This window comes from Silene latifolia, chromosome 5, assembly GCF_048544455.1.
Source record: "Silene latifolia isolate original U9 population chromosome 5, ASM4854445v1, whole genome shotgun sequence".
Lineage (NCBI taxonomy): Eukaryota > Viridiplantae > Streptophyta > Magnoliopsida > Caryophyllales > Caryophyllaceae > Silene > Silene latifolia.
The window spans coordinates 60,058,684-60,078,799 of record NC_133530.1 but is presented as its reverse complement, the minus strand read 5'-3'; the positions used below and the strand labels follow the sequence as shown (position 1 = coordinate 60,078,799).

General features: G+C 33.4%; 1 protein-coding gene and 1 long non-coding RNA gene across 2 annotated transcripts; one reads left to right on the top strand and one right to left on the bottom strand.

The window, feature by feature from the left end:
- Positions 1–7,439: 7,439 nt before the first annotated feature.
- On the bottom strand, positions 7,440–12,929 carry LOC141656125 (plant cysteine oxidase 2). The gene is made up of 5 exons (XM_074463026.1): positions 12,283–12,929; positions 9,361–9,479; positions 9,117–9,279; positions 8,275–8,499; positions 7,440–7,851 (listed from the first exon to the last, which is right to left on the bottom strand). The coding sequence occupies exons 1-5, from the start codon at positions 12,434–12,436 to the stop codon at positions 7,727–7,729; spliced, it is 786 nt and encodes a 261-aa protein (XP_074319127.1). The 5' UTR covers positions 12,437–12,929; the 3' UTR covers positions 7,440–7,726.
- Positions 12,930–15,271: 2,342 nt separating this feature from the next.
- LOC141657456 (uncharacterized) lies at positions 15,272–19,771 on the top strand. The gene is made up of 3 exons (XR_012548761.1): positions 15,272–15,573; positions 16,414–16,480; positions 17,013–19,771. It is a non-coding gene; the product is annotated as an uncharacterized LOC141657456 (long non-coding RNA).
- The last annotated feature ends 345 nt before the right edge of the window (positions 19,772–20,116 follow it).

The following is a 20,116-nucleotide window of genomic DNA, read 5'->3' as shown; positions in this document are numbered from 1 at the left end:
AGTTTGACCGTCGGTTTAGGGGTGGTGGGAGGTGCTAAAGAGCAACCTAGTCTTGAGTAGTTTCCATAAGGTCCTCCAAAAGTGGCTCATGAATTTTGAGTCCCTATCCGAGACAATAGACTTGGGAATGCCATGGAGCTTGGCCACTTCCTTAAAATAGAGCTCGGCTACACTAGTTGCATCCTCCGTTTTCTTACAAGCAATAAAGTGAGCCATTTTGCTAAAACGGTCCACAACCACCATGATGGAATCATTAACCCTTGAAGTTCTTGGTAAGGCAACAATGAAATCCATGCTAATATCTTCCCATGGTTGATTTGGGACGGGTAAAGGGGTATAAGGACCCGTTTGGAAGTAGGCCTTTGATTGTTGGCAAGGAGCACACCTCTTGATCACATCTTGGACATCTCCAAGCATCTTGGGCCAATAGAATTGCTCTTGTAGGATGTCATAAGTCTTTTGGATGCCAAAGTGACCGGCAAGACCATTAGAGTGGACTTCCCTTACTAAGAGACTTCTATAAGGTCCCCTTGGTATGTACAACCGGTTTCCATGAAACAAGAACCCATTTTGAGTCAAGTACTTGCCCTTGATTTTGATTTGGCCCCCTTGAAGTAGTTCCCATTCTTCTTTAAAATCCGGATCCTCTTGGTATAACTCCTTCATGTGCTCAAACCCAAGGACTCTTTGCTTCATAAAACTCAACATAATGAACCTCCTAGATAGAGCATCCGCCACCACATTGTCCTTCCCTTCAATATACTTGCTTGAAAAGTTAAAGGATTGTAGAAATTATACCCACTTGGCGTGCCTATGATTGAGCTTATGTTGACCATTGATGTATTTGAGAGCCTCATGGTCCGAATGGAGGACAAAGGGCCGTGGCTTCAAGTAGTGGCTCCAATGGGTTAGGGCTCGAACAATGGCATAAAATTTCTTGTCATATGTTGAATAATTGAGCTTGGCACCACTCAACTTCTCACTAAAGTAGGCAATAGGCTTTTGTTCTTGCAAGAGGACGGCTCCTACCCCAACTCCACTAGCATCGCACTCAACTTCAAATAGCTTATTGAAATTGGGTAAGGAAAGAATAGGCGACTCACAAAGTAACCGTTTGATGGTGTTGAAGGACTCCTCGGCCTTCCCTCCCCATTTGAACTCACCCTTCTTCATACATTCGGTTATGGGAGCCATGATGGTGCTAAAATCTTTGATGAATCTCCTATAAAAAGAGGCTAAGCCGTGGAAACTTCTCACATCCGTGATGGTCTTTGGTATTAGCCACGTCTTGATTGCCTTAACTTTCTCTTGATCAACAAGAATGCCTTGGTTGGAGATGATGAAACCCAAGAATTGAACTTCACTTTGTAAAAATGAACACTTCTCGATTTTACCGTACAACTTATGTTCTCTAAGGGTTTCGAACAGTGCTTGCAAGTGTTTGAAATACTCTTCCTTGGAAGGACTATAGACCAAGATATCATCAAAATAAACAACCACAAATCGTCCCAAATAAGGCCTAAGTACTTCGATCATGAGCCTCATGAACGTACTAGGCGCATTAGAGAGACCGAATGGCATCACAAGCCATTCATATAACCCATACTTAGTCTTGAAAGCCGTTTTCCACTCATCTCCTTCCTTGATCCTCACTTGATGGTATCCTTGCCTCAAATCTATTTTTGAGAACACTTGAGCTCCACTAAGTTCATCTAAAATGTCGTCAAGTCTAGGTATAGGAAATCTATACTTAATGGTGATGTTGTTAATGGCTCTACTATCGGTACACATTCTCCAAGATCCATCTTTCTTTGGCACGAGCAAGGCCGGAATGGCACAAGGACTAAGGCTCTCCCTCACAAAACCCTTACTCTTGAGTTCCCCAATTTGTTGTTGTAACTCTTGAGAAGCTTTTGGGTCACTTCGATATGCGGTTTTGTTGGGGAGGGTAGCACCCGGAATGAAATCGATTTGATGTTCAATTCCCCTAAGGGGAGGCAAGCCACTTGGGAGCTCACTAGGAAACACATCTTCATAGTTATTTAAGAGTTCTCGGATTTCTAAAGGGAGGATCATCTCGTTTTCCCCAAGCATGTCCTTGGCCACTAGGACATAGATGTCATCTTCCCCTTTCAATTCTCGTAACATCTCCGCCTCATCAATTAACAAAACCTCTCTTGTCGGTTCAACCATGGATGGTGGAGTCGTTGGTTTGATAGGTGGGGGTAATGGTGAAAGGATAATTTTTCTTGAACCGAATTTGAAAGTATATGTGTTATCCCTCCCATGATGTACCGAATCCTTATCAAATTCCCAAGGTCTACCAAGTAAAAGATGACAAGCATCCATGGGTAAAACATCACAAAGGGCCTCATCTACATAGTTTTTACCAATGGAAAAAGATACCAAGCATTGCTTGTCAACCCTCACCTCGGCCCCTTTGTTGAGCCATCTCAATTTATAAGGACATGGGTGGTCTTGTGTGGGTAGGGAAAGCTTTTCGACAAGGGTACTAGATGCTACATTGGTACAACTCCCCCCATCAATGATTAGATTACAAACCTTTCCCTTTATGGTACATCTAGACCGAAATATTTGGTGTCTTTGATCCATATCTATGGGTTGGGGTTGAGTATGCATTACTCTCCATGTTACTAAGTTAAGACCCATATTCGGATTCAAACTATCATGAAGGCTAGGACTTTGTACCTTTAAGTTTTTGTTGAGGACCCTTGGATCCGAGTATGGCCCTTGTGTTCCATAAGCTTGCTCTCTTCCCATCTGGCTATGGCTCCTTTCCTTATCACGGAGCGGTCCTTCTTTCTTTGTTGATGTTGGAATGAAGTTGTTGAGGGTATTCAACACATAGTCACATTTCTTGGAGAGTCGTGTCACTTGAGTTTCGATTCCAAGTAACCTTTCTTCACTCATGGTTGTTTTTGTGTTTTTGGATGTGGTTAAGGTTTATGGTGAACTCACAAGAAAAACTTCTTACCAAGACTAACACAACAATGGAATTGTGTTAAACCTTTGCTCTAATAACCAATTTGAAGTAAAACGCTCAAGACTCGGATTTTTACTGAAAAGAACTCGATTTGGACAGTGAGATGGGCTGTTTAATTGTGATAAAAATGACTAAAACTTAACAGAAACTCCGAGGACTGCAATCGAACAGTCGACAGAACTGTTTATAACCACGGTTCCAGAACTCTACAATCGAATAGAGTAAAGGATGTGATTGGGATATGACTTAATCCAAGCACTAAGCCACTAGACTAAGCCTAAGTATAATTTCCAGCACTAAGCAAAGAAAATACCCGACTCTAAGCTCTAAGCAAAAGAGGATTTCCCAGCACTAAGCAAAGGAGATTAGTAGAAATCAGTGTTTCTAACTTGTGTTTGTTCATTCATCAAAATCTGATTTTATCATGTTTAACCTTGGCTTTTATACTACAAGCCATATAATCTTGACCCTTGATTACAAACTAAGATCTAAGGCTCACATAAGGGCCGAAAAAACAACAAGAAAAACGGTCCTCTAGACCTTACACAACTTACACAAGACAATGACATAAAGCATAAGGACACAACCTCCCTTTGGCATGTTCTATTGACTTATTTATGATCACAATAGTCCTTTTAGAAGCTCACAAAACCGGTTTATGCTTTTGGTAGCCTTCCAAAGGTGTATTAGAACTTGCTTGTTCAAAAGAGGAAAGGTTGAAAGTACCCCTTGATAAGTCTCTAAAACCGTGTAGATGTCCCCATCACTCGGTTTTATCTACCTTGTTCCACATGGTTCAATTCCTTTTAAGACAAAAGATATCATGTAAAAATCCTCCAATCCTTGATATGAGGATCCTAGGCCAAAAGTTTGACAATTTTCTTTAGACGGGTTTGGTCTTGGACCTCAAATTGCGTGATGGTCCAAAACCGGGCTCAATGGGACTAGGTGTGCCTTGATTTGCTTCAAAATGACTCGGAATAGTTGTTGTTGACAGGTTTAGTAAAATGGCTCATTTCATAGCATGTAAGAAACCTGAGGATGATGTGAGTGTTGTTAAACTTTATTTCAGTAATATTGTCGGGCTTCATGGGGTTCCAAAGACCATAGTCTCGAGACAGGGGATGTCAAGTTCATGAGTTATTTCGGAAGACGTTATGGAAGCTTCTTAGTACAAGATTATTGTTCAAAGACCACACACCACCCACAAACAGATGGCCAGACTGAGGTCACAAACAAAACATTGGGGAGGATATTGAGGTGCATTATAAGCAAGTCTTTAAAAGATTGGGATTTGAAACGCGCCAAGCCGAGTTTACATTCAACGAGCTCCATCATGTACAACGGTCACATCCATTTGAAGTGGTCATAGGATCAATCATCTGATGCTCTTAGATCTTTCAAGTGTCCCTAAAGAGAAAGTAAACTATGATGCTAAGAAGAGAGTGGAATAGATACTGAAGTTCCATGAAACTCACCAAAAGACAAATCGAGAAAGCCAATAACAATATAAGAAACAGGCCAAGACTCCTAAACAAAAGAAATAATTCATGCCAGGTGATCTTGTATGGATCCACCTAAGGAAGGAAAGGTTCCTTGCTAAGAGGAAGAATAAGTTGATGCCAAGAGCAGAGGGTCCTTTTGAAGTCATTGAGAAAATTGGTCCTAATGCTTACAAGATAGACCTTCCCGGTGAGTATGGTGTGCATGGAACATTCAATGTGGGAGATCTGAGTCCTTACAATGGTGAATCTGATAATGAAGAGGGGACAGGCTTGAGGTCAAGCCCTTTTCAAGAAGGGGAGGCTACAGCAGGAGCTGGATCAGGGGTTCACAACCCTGACCAAGCCACAGACCAAGACCAGCCAACACCCAATGCTCCATCCCTAACACAGTCTGCACAGCCTGTCAAGAGGTTTACCAGGTCTAGCTTTCAGCTGCCTGTATGACCAGTTGGAAGGGATCTCAATTAAGTCTAAGCAAAGGTCCTAAGCATCAAGCCAAGCCAAGGAAATTGCTATAGAATTCAGCAAGAAACTAAGCCAGGAAATCAGTCACATGTTACTGAAAAAGCATAAAGCATTCTTTCTATTTTTGGTGAGGCAATTGTGGGACTGTCCAGCAAGGACCAATGCTCCTTTCTCCACCAGAGCCTGCCATAGAAATATTACAAAAGCCTTGACTTTGCTCGCAACCAAAGCAACAGTAACCTGTGCACAAGAAGACAAATGACAAGACTGCATTCCATGCTTTATTTTAGTCTTTTTTTACCATTGCTGTTTATTTTCACCTAGTAACTTTGAATTTCCAACTTGTCATATATTTAAGGTAGTTTGTACTCATCCTAGATCAAATCTTGGCCCTTGGATTGCTAGGTTTTTTAGATGTAATTCAAAGACAAGGGCTATATAAGGACCTGTGTCTCAGCTGTTTTAGACAGACTGCTTTTGAATGAAAATTAAACTTGAGACTTTTCTCATTTCTTTTCAAACTTGTGTTAATATGTAGTTTGAATCCCTGACCTGATAATTAACCTGTGATCTCTGTGGTTAATTGATCAAAGTCAGTATGACATCATTAAGTTGAACATGTGCTTGATTGTGGTTCAGTTTAATTGTGTTGAGCAAAGTTTAATCTTTAATCTTGTGTTTACTGTGGATTTGAGTCTAAAATTTGCTAAGTTAATATCTTGGATTTCTGTGAATCTTCGTGTAAATTTAGGGTCTTGACTATATCACTTCTCTACAAAAACAAGTCCCCTAACTCAGTTGAGTCTACATGCGCAATTTTAGGATCCCAGGCTGTTTTAGTTTAATTTTTAAGCTTAATTGTCACAAAAATTCAGGACTTTTAAATGCCATTTGGTATTTTTAAGTTGTCATGCAGGCCATGTAGCATTATTGCATGTCCTTGGTCTTTATACTGCATTAATAAATGTACATATATTTGTTCGCGATAAATAAAATTGAACTATTAAATACTAATATTATTAAATTTCAACTAATCATTAAATATAACCAATACGACTAATTATTATAAATTAGTTAAAAAAATGAGCTTATAATCAATTAAGCACGCAAAATCGAGTCGGAATAAGGTATAAATGCGGTGTAAAATATGACTAAAATACTACTCATCAGCCGTTCATTGTATCTCGGTTGCCCACTAATTTCTTGTAAACTTTTGATTGATCAATTACAGTTTGCGTTTTTTAAAATAAAAAAATTATAATAATTATAATAATAAAAATAATAAAAATTGAAATAAAAATATAATAATAAAGTTGAAATAGGAAATCACGATTCAGTGTAAAAACACGAGTAGGTTGTGACCATGCGTTGGAAATCTAAGACAATGAACATTCTCCTACAACGTCAATCAATCCCATCAGTGGTCTACAACTCTTTATATTGCAGTTTGAAGTTGACGCTTATACAAGCGATCATCGTTCCAATTCGTTATACAATAGTTTAAGCTCCCATCTTAATTTTTCATGATCTGACTTGTATTTTGACACACCCAAAGGATTTTATAACCTTAGAAAATGACATGCATTACAATCTTACCCCCTTAAAAGAAACATCGTCCTTGAAGTTTGCGCATACTACCATATTACTCAAAAACTACCATAATACATGTCAACACAATATTACCACACTCTTATTTATTTACTCAAATAGCATAAGAAACTTCTCATATAATATAACAAAACCACATCATTTAAAAGACATAAAATAGCATACCATACAAAATAGTAGAAACCATAGCAATTTTAGTAGTATCACACTCAGTTCTTCACACACATAATGCTCAATAAAACCATCTTTCTCACCTGGAATTGAACCACCCCTAAGTTTATGATGGTACTATTCACTCGATTAAAACATGGAATTGTGTTATCGGTCGCTACCTTAGTTATGTAAGGGCAGAAGGCAGAAAAAAGTTATAGACTAATACATAATCCAAATAGAGTATGTTTCAAAAAGTAAAGAATAAAAGATACACTTAGGTATTATATTTAAACGAGATTTTCCATGAGTAATTCTTCGCGATATAACAAGTGAAGCTAATAGTGCTTGGGCATCACCAGTTCCATTACATTTTAGTACCACCCTCTCACGTACGTAAAAAGGGCTTTACCCACGGGATGTAAAAATGTATGGATCACATACATAATTTTAATACCACCCTTTCACATACGTAAGGAAGACCCTACCCACCAGACGTAGGAATGTATGGATCACATACATAATTTCTTAGTACAATTGAATAACGCTATCTCATTTTATTTTTTAATACCCTATCATGCTCGCTTTAATCTTATCAAACAAGAACAAGGACGTTGGACAATGGAAACCAAAGTACGTACCCTCATAACGCCATTTGTTATGGACAAATATCACCACAATGATTTTTTTTTGGGGAAACAATGGCATTCTGAAAAAAATAATTCTTTAATATTCTAATGAAAAATAGTACAACTATTACAAATTTTTCTTTAAATATCCCATAAACCTTTGCTACAACTAAGTAAAAACTTTTTTAAATTCCTTTACTTTCAACTATGACCTCATTTCCACCTAACCTTTAATTCTTTTTTTCAATCTCAGCTATGTTTTTCATCGCAAGTTATGTTTACAGTCTACAATAGAAACAGAGAATTTTCATTGTCAAAGACAAAACCACCAGAAGGTACGTTAACACCATCAGAAAACATATTGATCAATACAACACAATCTTGGGACCTCTATATAGTGCCCCAACAATGGCCAAGTCTCGAGGTTTTTCCCTCTCTTGAAGCCATGCATGTTCTTCTTTCTCACTTTCTGCTACAGATAACCCATCAACTGCAAACACAAGGGAATTGCGTGAGACGAGACTGGGTTGATACAAAAGGTGGGAATACAAGTAAATTATACAAACACCATTATATTATATTATATTATATTACAAGAAAAACATGTTGACTTAAGGACTATCTAATAAGATTTGAAGGGAGTTGCTCAAAATGTCATAGTCTAAAATTATATTTAAGAAAACTAAATTTTATACGTAATACATAAAATCCACAAAGTCGTTAACTAAAAAAATTATAAGAAGATAATTTAATAATTCTCATATAAATATGACTAAATTGATGAATTTGCATTGCCTTATTCCTAGAACTTCACAAAAACATATGATTGAAAAATAAAGAAGGCATTCCTCAATAACGGAAATATTTTTGAAAATAAAGATGGCTAACAATGAAAATCAGGGATTACTTGTACCTGAGAAACGTTCAAAAGGATGTTCCAAGTAGTATGCACAGTGGCGGCCATCAGGATCAGAGTAAGGTGGGCTTAGAACATCGAAAACCGCACAAGCTGTCACTGCTGTAAAACAATGCATATTCCCTCCCGTTGTCGGATAAAGGATTGAAGTGTCGCATGGGGCGACAAAGTTGGCGTTCACGTTCAGTTTCGCTAACCGCGCTTTAGCAGCCAGAGCTGTGTCTAACAGTAATAAATAAATATTTGTACCAAAACGTTAGGATGCAAAACAACTGGACATAAATAAGTGCAATGTTATTTCAAGTCTACAACCTTTTTATCATTGGAAGTGTAGCTTGGTATGACTAGATTCGACAAGAGATAAATATATATCAAGTTCCATCAAATTTATCGAGATTCTAGTTCTATTTTCACTCATTTTCATTGGAATATTTCCTCATTTTTCTAAAAGCATATAGGTTTACTGATTGTCTGATTCAATTCCCCTTTCCTTCCCCAAAACACATGAAATCCTTGTAATCGTGTTACCCTTTATGAAAATATGTGGGAGTTTTGTAAATGAGTTTACAACTTTCACAAAGATTTTTTTAATTGAATATACCAGCAAAGGCCTTGTGGTCACAGTTCAACTTGTAATAGCATCATTGTTGATTTAGTTATCTAAGTTAACAACGGTGTATCACGTCAATATAAATATTCATCAATGGTACACGAATAAGAAGACAATAATATGGTCCTAGTTTTTCTATTAATGGAGGAGATGATTACCCAACTATAAATTTGACAACTTAGAGCTAGGGTGACATGGTGCTGATAAGATTGCAGAAAAAGAAACTTACTTTCAGATGCTCTCGAAGTTAATGCGGAAACTTCAGATACGTTGTCCACCCAGTCGTACGATTTGATATGCATTGTCCCAAAGAGAAGCTTGCTGAATACTGTCATTCCCGGGTGGTTATGAAGCGGTAACACACTAGATGGAGGCAAGCAAAATATGCCCATCTACGACATAACATATTCCAATAAGTAAGCCACTAACTAGTTACCATAATTTTTTTCGAACATGAAAGACAAAGGGCATACCGAAAACTTGTCACATTCATACAGGTGTAAATATGTTATGACAGAGGCTCGACCATTCCTTGTTTCCCGAAAGTATGGCATGTCTGGGCTTAAGTCGACATCATCTGACTTCAGGCTATCTATACAAGTTAAACCGGAATAAGATCAATTCTTGTATAATTGTCTGGGAAGAAAGTGGTAATAATAATAGACAATTAAAAAGCAACATGTACGTTATATTATTCAGAAATTTCAAATTCTCAAGTACTATTATTCTACTCTATCATGCCCTGATCAAATAGCATGAAGACATGTTCATTTGTTCGCCAGAGATAACATAAATTGGTCGAGAATCAACAATATTTGATCCTATTTTCGTAATGGTTCATGAACTCTCAAAAAATCAAACTCCATTAACTCACATGTAAATATAAAAGAAACGAAAGATTAAAATCTGCTAACAAAGTTTTTATTTTGAGAAGATTTAGAAAATTATTAACCAATATTTTCGTTACCAAGAAGTTAAAATTCCCCATTGTTACATTTTTGAACTACGATGGAATATATATTTTTTTTGTCGAATATATAAAATCCATAAGTAGGGTTTGGATTGAAAATAAGTGAGGGCCCACTTGTTATGACCCAATAATGATTTCTTTCTATAGAATTGACAAAGGCATCAATCTAACTAAATTGTGAATTATAGAAAAGTTGAACATACTTTATAAAGGTCCATGAGCAAGTAAATGACACAACTGAATGTCACTAGATGTAAACTAACTTAACTGGTTAGTCATTTAAAATTATTATTCATAAAATAATATTTTTGCTTCAACTCTCTTTACACTAAATAGGATAATAAAAATAAATCCTTACTCCAGTCATCCATATACTAAAATACTTGAACTAACAACAACACATAATATATATAAGATTCAGGAAGCAAGATACTCATAGTCTCTCTTAGACAATATATTGACCTTTTAACAAAAAATCAATTACAAACAATCACAAATTGTGGTGACTTTCAAATCATAGACAAAAGTTTGATTTTTTGATTATTTATGTAAATAGTTATTGATATGGTATTGTTAAAATGAATAGAACGAATTCTTGCATACTTGCTAACATGCAACTTTCTTGAGATCTACCGATAATCATGAATAACTAAACCGATAATTATGAGTAACTAAAAATATCATGGACACAAGAATACCAAACATTGACATGATTGACATTAAAGTTCTAAAGGCGCAAATATATAGTCTTGTATGGACACAAAACACCATAAATGCATGACGTCAAGGTGTGGTTGGATCAAAGCAAAGATGTTCCATATAACATTTTTTGTAGATAATATTGCTAAAAAAAATCAATTTTCAAGTAAAATTGTATTCTATTCAAGTGTATTACATATTTTTAAATTCCAATTGATCCATGACTTTGGCGCAGTTTTTTCACAAATAGAACTTTATAAATTGAATAACCATAAATAAAACTGGATTTTTAGGACATAAACTATTCTAAAATGAAGAATAAAAGTGAACTTAACTTGACTTATAAAACCAGACTTAAATCAACATAAGTAAACTAAAATTAAATTCGAAAGAACATGGCCTTCATCCTACGCTTCCCTCACTTAAGACTCACATTTATGAATTAAGATATCATTTATATATATTACCATATAAAGATGCATTTGTTTCAACTTTTACAATTGAAATTTTAAAAGAAAATTTAAAGTGTGGCATATTTTGTAATTAATTTTCTTTTTCTAGTGCAAATTTTAGCATTTTCTTTTTTAATGAGTAATATGTGATAAATTTATACGATTCCTGTAGGGTGTTATTAACTATCCAAGGACAATAAGTGATCTTTGACAAGTGGCCAAAGCCGACCTAATTTATTTCACCACTAATTATTTTTAAATAAAATGGTAAAGCAGTGAAATTAAGGTGAAAAGTATGTCTTGTGTTAGGAAAACAAGTGATCTCCTTTCTTTCCATGTTAATTGCTCCGAAACGAGAAACAACGAAAATAAAATAAATCTACGGTTATGATATAAAAAATGAAAGCCACCTACATATATGATAAATTTCAATGAAAACCTTGACTATTTCAACTTTAATTTACCATTGTCACTACTCTTCAAGACCTTAACAATTATTGTCAAATATCCACTGCTAATAGAAATGCTATTTAAATTGTCTTTCATTAAGAGGTAAGTTTTCGTAGAAAAAAAAATACAGAGTAATATAATATTAAGAGGTGTTATTCATGACTTGGGTTCGAACCTCATCACATCAAATTCGCTCTTGTAGCTCCCTTTCCACTAAAATTAAAATAATAGATTAAAACATATATGACCATTTGACAAGCCACTTAATACAAAGAGTTCATAAATCATACATTAATATGTAACAAAAAAAATTACATCCATGGTTTAGTGTTTGTACTCTATACCATGCAAAAATAGCCTGAATTTAAATTAAGTATCACCAAGTTTAAGTATTATAATTAGACTTGAAAGAATGGAATAACATTTTTTTTTCCTTTTAAAACTATATACCATATACGCCCATAAACGTTACAATAAGTATACCTTAATTTTCAACAACCAATGTAGATACGTACGTTCAAATCATAAATCCTAATAAATAAATTCAACACATCACCTACTTATTTTATGCTTCGGTCAAGTCATTTTAAGGTCGGGCACGAAACCGGGATTTATAGTTAAGTATGGGCTATACCTAACTACTAGCCACTAAATACCAAAGAATAAGAGAGGACTAATTTTCGTTATTGGTTCTAGATAGATGACCAACAAAACAAATGGGAAAATCTAAAATTCATTGAAAAATCATTTAATGGAGTGATGAGGAATTAGTTGGTCTTGTATAAGATAATTTTAGTATAAAAAAGAAAGAACATATTACATACCCAAGATAGAGCGCAAGCGATGAACATGGTCAGGAGGGGGAATGAAGTCAACGCCACCATTAGCAAAAACATCCTTACATGTTTCAAAAAGTGTTTGAACCGGGAGCTGGGACTTTTTACGACGTCGTCTGTCCTTTCTATTAAGCATGCTCATATTCCTTGCCGTTTCTTCTAACAATTCACTTATTTTCTTACCTCTCCTACTTTTAGATTCGGCCCAGATCTTATAAAAAAATAAATAAAAAAATCACATAATTCAAAAACTCAAAAACTAGCTTGTTTAATTTTGTAAATAGTTAAAATTGTCACTAGATTATGCTAAAAAAACCATAAGGGCAATTCTCTTACAAATTTTTGGTTGAGAAATGGTACAAAATACCACAGAAAAGTGAGAAAAGAAAAGAGTGATTTCTTTTCCTCAAGTTTTTATTTTTCATATTTTGAAAGGTAAGAATGATACAAAGAAGGGAGAATAACAGAAGTATAAAAAGGGGAGGGAATAAGGGAACGATAACAGTTGGTATTGAGATAGGGTAAGGAAAAACCATGGGCGATTGTATTAATACCAGTGGGCGCTTCATTTACCTTATTTTCAAACTTAATTAAATTTCTTATTTTGTTTCTTTAATTACCACTTTCTCACCAATTAAGTATTCACCCTTATCAATTTTATTTTATTTATTAATAAAGTAAGATTTGACTTTGGAAAAAAATTGAGTAAACCTAGTATGGTACTTATTGGTCACATTCACATCACATGAAAACGCAAGTTTTTTTTAAACTTGAAAAAATAGGCTGAATTCATGACGGTTATCTTGTTATAAGATGTGTCTATAAGGAAATACTAGTTTTAAACCCGTGCAAAAAATGCACGGGTTGTAATTGTATACAGTATCATTGGATACGGGAGCATATAAATGAACGTGATTGGAGGTAAGTGACGTAGTAGGATCAATATAAACATTGGCGGGAGATGACACTCGGGTTGCTCATCGTCCTATTGTACCTAATATAAAATAAGATGTGAATATTAGATAATATATATCCACAATTAATTTAAATTATCTTGAAATTAAATGTGTTATGATTATGATAAGAACTATTATTAAAAAAGCTATTATATTATGAATTTGGAGTTTCCAAAAAAGAATAAAATATACTCTCTCTCATCTACTCTAAAGGTAACATAGATTCACTTTTCCTTCACAAAAAATGGGTTCATGTTACCTTTAAAGTGGATGAGAAGAATTATTTATTTTTATTATGACTATATTGGGCCAATCCATCTAATTTTTGCGGATTGTATAATACTCCATATATATGGGTCAATCTTAACACTATTGTATTTGTAGTAATACTAATATGGGCCGTGTCAAATTATCCATATATATTTCTAACCCGCAAAAGTGGTAATTGAGCTTCATTACTTTGCCTATTTGTGAAATTAAACCTCATGAGTTTCAAATGTAGTGATTAGACCCAATAAGTTATATAAAAGGTGAAATTAAACCCGTTATCCAAAATCTCATTAGAATTCAATGTATCATATATAAAAAGTGAAATTGATTACACTTGTTACAAAATATACAAAAAAAATTCAAAAAAAAAAAATAATAAAAAAAATCACAATTTAAAATAAATTTACATCAATTAGAGAAGATTTTAAATCATTTTATAAAAAAAATATTTAAATTTTATAAAAGAATTTTTTTCTAAAATTGTTAACAATTATTTAAAAAATATACAGTATATAATTTATTTATTTATTTGAAAAATAGATGAATAATCTAAACATATATGTGCCTTATTTTAATCGTCTAAGTTTTCTTAGGTAACAAAAAAATGTTTTAATAAAAAAATGTTTCCTCAAAAAATATAAAATAATTTTTTTTAATTTTTTTAGAGTTTTAAAACATAATTTTATTTATATTTAAAAATTCGATTTTTTTTATATAAAACATTCAGCTAATTTCGGTGTTCACAGAATCACAGTATGAGAAAATGAATTTCTCATGAGATTTTGATATGGGGCTTAAATTCACATTTTGCAAAAGTTAATCACTCCAATTTAAACTTAAGGGTTGAATTTCACGATTAAACTAAATTAAGGGGCTAATTTACTACTTTTGCCAATTATAACCTTATACTCCTCCTATTCACCCATTGTTGTCAGAATCGCGATTCGATCCAACGATTCTACGATTTTACGATCCAATAATGCTTGACTGATCCTGGATCCTACGATTCTATCATAGTTGTAGAATCTTACGATCCTATTAATTTGAAAATTTCTAGACATGGGATCATAATACGATCCTACGATTTTACGATCCTACGATCCGATTCCGTAATAAAAAAATTAATATATATTTTTATATAATGGCACCATAAAACCCAAATTTCGTTTAAGTTGTTCATACAATTATACTAAAATCATTAATTACCAACATTTTATGAATAAATAAGTGTTTTGATTTTCAATTATATGTTTTTACCAAATAAAAAATTATATTTAGTGAGTTTGTAGAATCTTGCGATTCTACGATCCGATTTTACCGATTCGATCCTATCCTCCCCATCGATCCAAAGTAGAATCCCGATCCTGACAACATTGTATTCACCATTTTCTTCCCTATTTCCTTATTCGGATTATTCGGGTTTTCTTCCCTATTTCCTTTTTTGGGTTGATTTGTGTGGTCCAAATTAAATTACATGTGGGGTAATGTGTTTTGTGGGGTCCAAACTCACTTTCTTATTTCTTATGCAAAAAGAAAAGAGGAAGGACATAATGAATAGGAGGGAGTATGATCCAAAGAAAGGGAGATATATATGCCCTTCACATATTATTACGAAAACTGCGATTGGGAGGGGTTTAAATACCGTAATCCTTGGACACGCCCCGAAATCCGGATTAGTCGGCCTAATGTGGTTTGGATTACCGGATGATTTAGAAAAAAAAAAAATATTATTACGAAAACCCTATTTTTATTCTACCACCACTCTATTCATTCAGCCGTCACACTCCCTTCTCTCTCTATGTACTCCCTTCAGAAATTAGTACACAAATTATTACTCTCTAAAATTATTGTATTTGCCTCAAGGAACTCTATATTTTCGCCGTCATCAACAGTCAATGATTCTCTATTTTTGCTCTGCTCAAAATCTCATGGTCTTCTATATTTCCGCCATTTTAATCCGTCTTCGACTATCGATCGCGTGTATATTAGTTTATGTGCTTATATTCCGCCGATCTGCAAATTCATCGTCATAATGTGCGATCGATTTAGTTTGGTACGTTTCTGATTTTGTTATTTCCCATTTTTTTTGTTTTCTTTTCATGTGTTTCGATTCATGCTTCGTCAATATGTTTCTTCATCTTTAAGAATTATTTTTTCATAGATTTGTTTTTAATAGTAGTAGTTTATACGTAATCGCGGTAAATTTTTTTTAATCGCGGTAAGTGTTGCATTTTATATGATTATTTTATTTAGTAACGATTGAAATACATTATATTTGATGAATGTGCTATTTTTGTAATTAAAATATATAAAATATTTCTAGGTTAAAATTATTTTTTAATTCCTTTAATTAATTTGTTTGCATGCTCTGTCTTGTCCATTGTTTTCAATTTTCTGGTGAAAGGGTCTGGTTTTTGAGTTTTGGGGATGAAGATCTGTATTTGGGGGGTCAATTTTCTGGGTTTGAAGATGGATTTCTGGGTTTCAAACCCAGAAATTCATCATTCAAACACAGTCCTCCATCTCCCAACCCAGAAAATTCATCCCAAACCCAGGACTCTTCAACCCTAAACCCAGATATCTTCAACCCATAACCAGAAATCTACAATCCATTCCCAACCCGTATCCATTCCCGAACCAGTATCCAAACCCTAATCCCGTATCTAATTCCGAACCATAACCTGGTTTCAAACCCGAACCACAACCCGGTTTCAATCTCGATCCCTAACCCGATTTCAACCCGAACGATGACCCGAATCCAAACCCGAATGATGGCTCAAATCCAAATACTAAACGAAATTTATTTTAATACCATGCTTTTTTTTCCCATGATGTAGATTAATTTAATATTTTCATTATTAATGTTCTGATGATTACGTTTAATTTTTTTTAGGTTGAGTTCAACCTTTATTTCTCAGACGGAAATTTTATTTGAGCTATGAAATTGTTTACACTACGAAGTTGAGTATCTTCACCCTTTAGGCTTGTAGTTTTTTATCATATTATTTAATATTCTATTTTATTCTATCTATTTATGTTGTTCCTAATGAGAAGATTTTTGTTTTCGTAGGATGAGTTTCAAGCTTTATATGACACTTGAATTTTTTGTTCGATTAATAACGATTTTCGACTCTATGAAAGTTTTTGTACTCATTGAGCTTTAAATTTTTTATCATTTCATTTATGGTGTGTTTGAGAATCAAGATTGTATTCCCAAATTTAAATTTGGACCAATTTGAATGTTTGGCAAACCTATTGGATTTGGATTTCCAAATCCCTCCCAAATCCAAATAAGGCTAAAATAAACCCATTTGAAATCCACTCCCTAACCCCCTCATTTCAAATAAATTCTTGTTGACACTCTCTTAATTCATTTATAAGGATTATAGACTTAGCAAAGCAAATCTAATTCATTTGCGCCAAAAAAAAAGCAAAGCTAATTCATTTGTATATTTAATCTTGTAATGATAAAAGTTAGTGTTTTTTTTGTAGCTTGTGTTCAATCTTCATATTTCACTTTGGATTCTTGGATACTTTCTAATTATAGAAAGATTATGGACTCAGCAAAACAAAGCTAAGTATCTGCAATCTCTATGTACTCCTTAAAAATTTCATGGAATTATTCATAATTATTTAATCATTAATCATGAATAGTAGTAATCATTAATCATAATAACTTTTTTCATGGATTGGTAAACATCATTAATCATAATGACTGAAGCATGGATTAGTAAACATTAAAAATTAAACACATACTTGTATTAGTGTCTCTTCCAGTATTTCTTCTCTTCTAACCGTTTTTGAAGTGCTTCCTCTTTCCCTGATTTCGATTGTTGTAGTGTATCCAAACCTGATACGACATTTATGAGCAGTAGCATTCTCGTAGCCATGGTTTTGGAACGTTTGAAATCTGCCGATTTTGTAAGTGTAACCCCCGGTTATTTGGTCTTCGAAGCTTTGTATAAGAGGTTTTCCTACGGTTGCTGGAATGCATAATTGTGTTAAGTAAAATTTCTTTGGAAAACAATAAGATTTAGTAAAAATAAAGTGAAGTTTCTTACCTCTTTATCCACCAATATTCGTTCTACTGAGAAATATTCTCCAGCATTTGCTATCCTAAAGTCTTCTTTCTTCCATTTTTGTACTACCCTCTAGCTTTGTACAAAGACACATGTTGCTCCTCTTGTCAACTTTGATACACCGATATGTTATGGCTCTTGCATTGTTGGTGTTGTTGTGAGATGTTTGTTGAATGTGATTTTGTGAGTGTCAAATGGCTGATTTTGTGGTGTATTTATAATTTATAATGTTCAAACCATATAATGTTCATATCATGGTTGCTTAGTTTCTCGGTGTTTATGCAGTTAGGCCCTGTTCTTTTGGACTTAAAGTTGCTGAACTTAACTTAATTTTTCTTAACTTAACTTAATTTTGCTGAACTTAACTTATTTTTGCTGAACTTTTCTGAACTTAATTTTGCTGAACTTAATTTTGCTGAACTTTTCTGAACTTAATTTTACTGAACTTTTCTGAACTTAATTTTGCTGAACTTAATTTTGTTGAACTTAACTTATAATAGCTTAACTTTTCTGAATTAAAAGAATTTTACTTAAATTAACTTAATTTAATTTCACTTAATACTACTACTATTACTAATAATAATAATAATAATAATAATAATTAAATAAAGAAATACTCGTATAACTTAAAACACAAGTAAAGATAATAAAATACTTTATTTATATAAATTAATATGTTCGTACACATTACGTAATACATAAAAATAAAAAGTAAATCACATATTACTTTTTTTTTTCTAATCATCTAGTTCCATAATATCATCTTCCTGTCACTTTCTTCAACTTCATTGAGCTCACCCCGTCAAATCCATTCTCGCCAAATGTTTTTGACTATGTTATTTCGCACCTTGTACATCACTTTTTTCCGCTTCTTATCAAACACGCATGAATTTGTTGTCCCTAGAACGTTCTCATGTTGTATAACATGTATCCCAAGAGTGTGCATCTGTATAAAATTATGAAGTGTAAAAGTAGAAACAGTAATGGATATTTGATACTTAGGTGACATTTGAGGCATAACTTTTAACACCTACCACCTTTTTTCAATTGACCAAATGCCATTGTTTATACTTAGGTGATTAAAATTATGGAGTTTTGATGCCTTTGTGTGATTTTAATGGGTGGGTTAGGGGATATGTAAGAATTTGAGGTTGAAATAAATACCTTTTTTTAAAAAAAATATAGAATAATAGTAATTAATTTCGGACTGTTTATACATTGATTTGAACGAAAATCGTATTTTTTTTTTAAAACTCGTCGTTATTATGAAACTTATAATTTTAAGTAACTTTTCTGAACTTAATTTTGCTGAACTTAATTTTGCTGAACTTTTCTGAACTTAATTTTGCTGAACTTAATTTTGCTGAACTTTTCTGAACTTAATTTTGCTGAACTTAACTTAACTTATAGGAGCTGAATTTTTCTGAACTTAACTTAATTTTGATGAACTTAACTTAAAGAGAGTGACTTTCCAAAAGAACAGGGCCTTAGTAGGCTGATTTTCTGCAGGACAGAATTAGTGTTTGATAAAGTTGTCCCTTTTTTCAGCATGTATTGTTAGTGGGGGGATTATTGTCATTTAATTTATTTTAATATTTTAATTGTTAGTGGGTAGTTTTATGGCAATATGATATGATCTGATATTGTTGTGGGTTGTTTGTGTGGAATTTAATTTAATTTAATAATTTGGCCCTACTGAAAACAATTGTTTATTTCCAGATTTTAATAATTTTAGCCCGACTCGTAATAAAGATTATTAAATTAGTAATTTTTATTTTAAACAAAAATAAATTCCGTTTATAGTTTTATTAAATTAAATTTATAAAATTAAATTGCGGATAACAAAAAATTGTGTTGTAGGTACAGCCGTACAGGTATGATTGAAGTTATGAGCTAATGTTACCAAGTTCCGTTAATGGAAGAATGGTTTGTGTCACCGTTTGGAGTGTATTTCAAATATAAAGGTTTGTATTTTTTTTATGATGACGGTTGGCAGCTTAACGTTACCTAGTTCATAAGATCTCGATGATGAATGATGAATGTTTTGTTACACCAACATGAGAAATTGTCTACCGTTTGTAATTTATATTTGGACTGTAATTTATATTTATTGGGTATGTAATTTTTTGTACTGTAATTTATATTTTTTGGTTATGTAATTTTGGACTGTAATTTATATTTTTTTTAATTACTTTTAATTTGGTTATTCCAGAAGCTAATTTTTTTTTCATTTAATAATTGAAGTAGTCATCATCATGAAATACGGAAATTATCTGGAAATTATAACATTTGCATCATATAATATAATCATATAGGCATATAATATATAAATGTGGAGAGGGTAATTAAATGCAATTTTGAGGAGAGAGGGTAATGAAAACAATTTAGTAGAACGTGGGTCTCTTCCCTCCCTGAATTCCAGCAGCCAATGAGGAGCTTTTAAATGCTCCAGCTTTTATAGATAGGGAATTTCGAGTAATGTTTGTGAAAGCATATCAATCGTGATTATCATATTAG

Bases quoted from the DNA above. Each gene is read 5' to 3' on its own strand.
- LOC141656125 (XM_074463026.1), bottom strand. From the start codon at position 12,436: ATGAGCATGCTTAATAGAAAGGACAGACGACGTCGTAAAAAGTCCCAG. The intron at 9,280-9,360 runs GTATGCCCTTTG...GTTATGTCGTAG, and splicing joins ATGAATGTGACAAGTTTTCG to ATGGGCATATTTTGCTTGCC. The intron at 7,852-8,274 runs GTACAAGTAATC...TTGTGTTTGCAG, and splicing joins TCCTTTTGAACGTTTCTCAG to TTGATGGGTTATCTGTAGCA.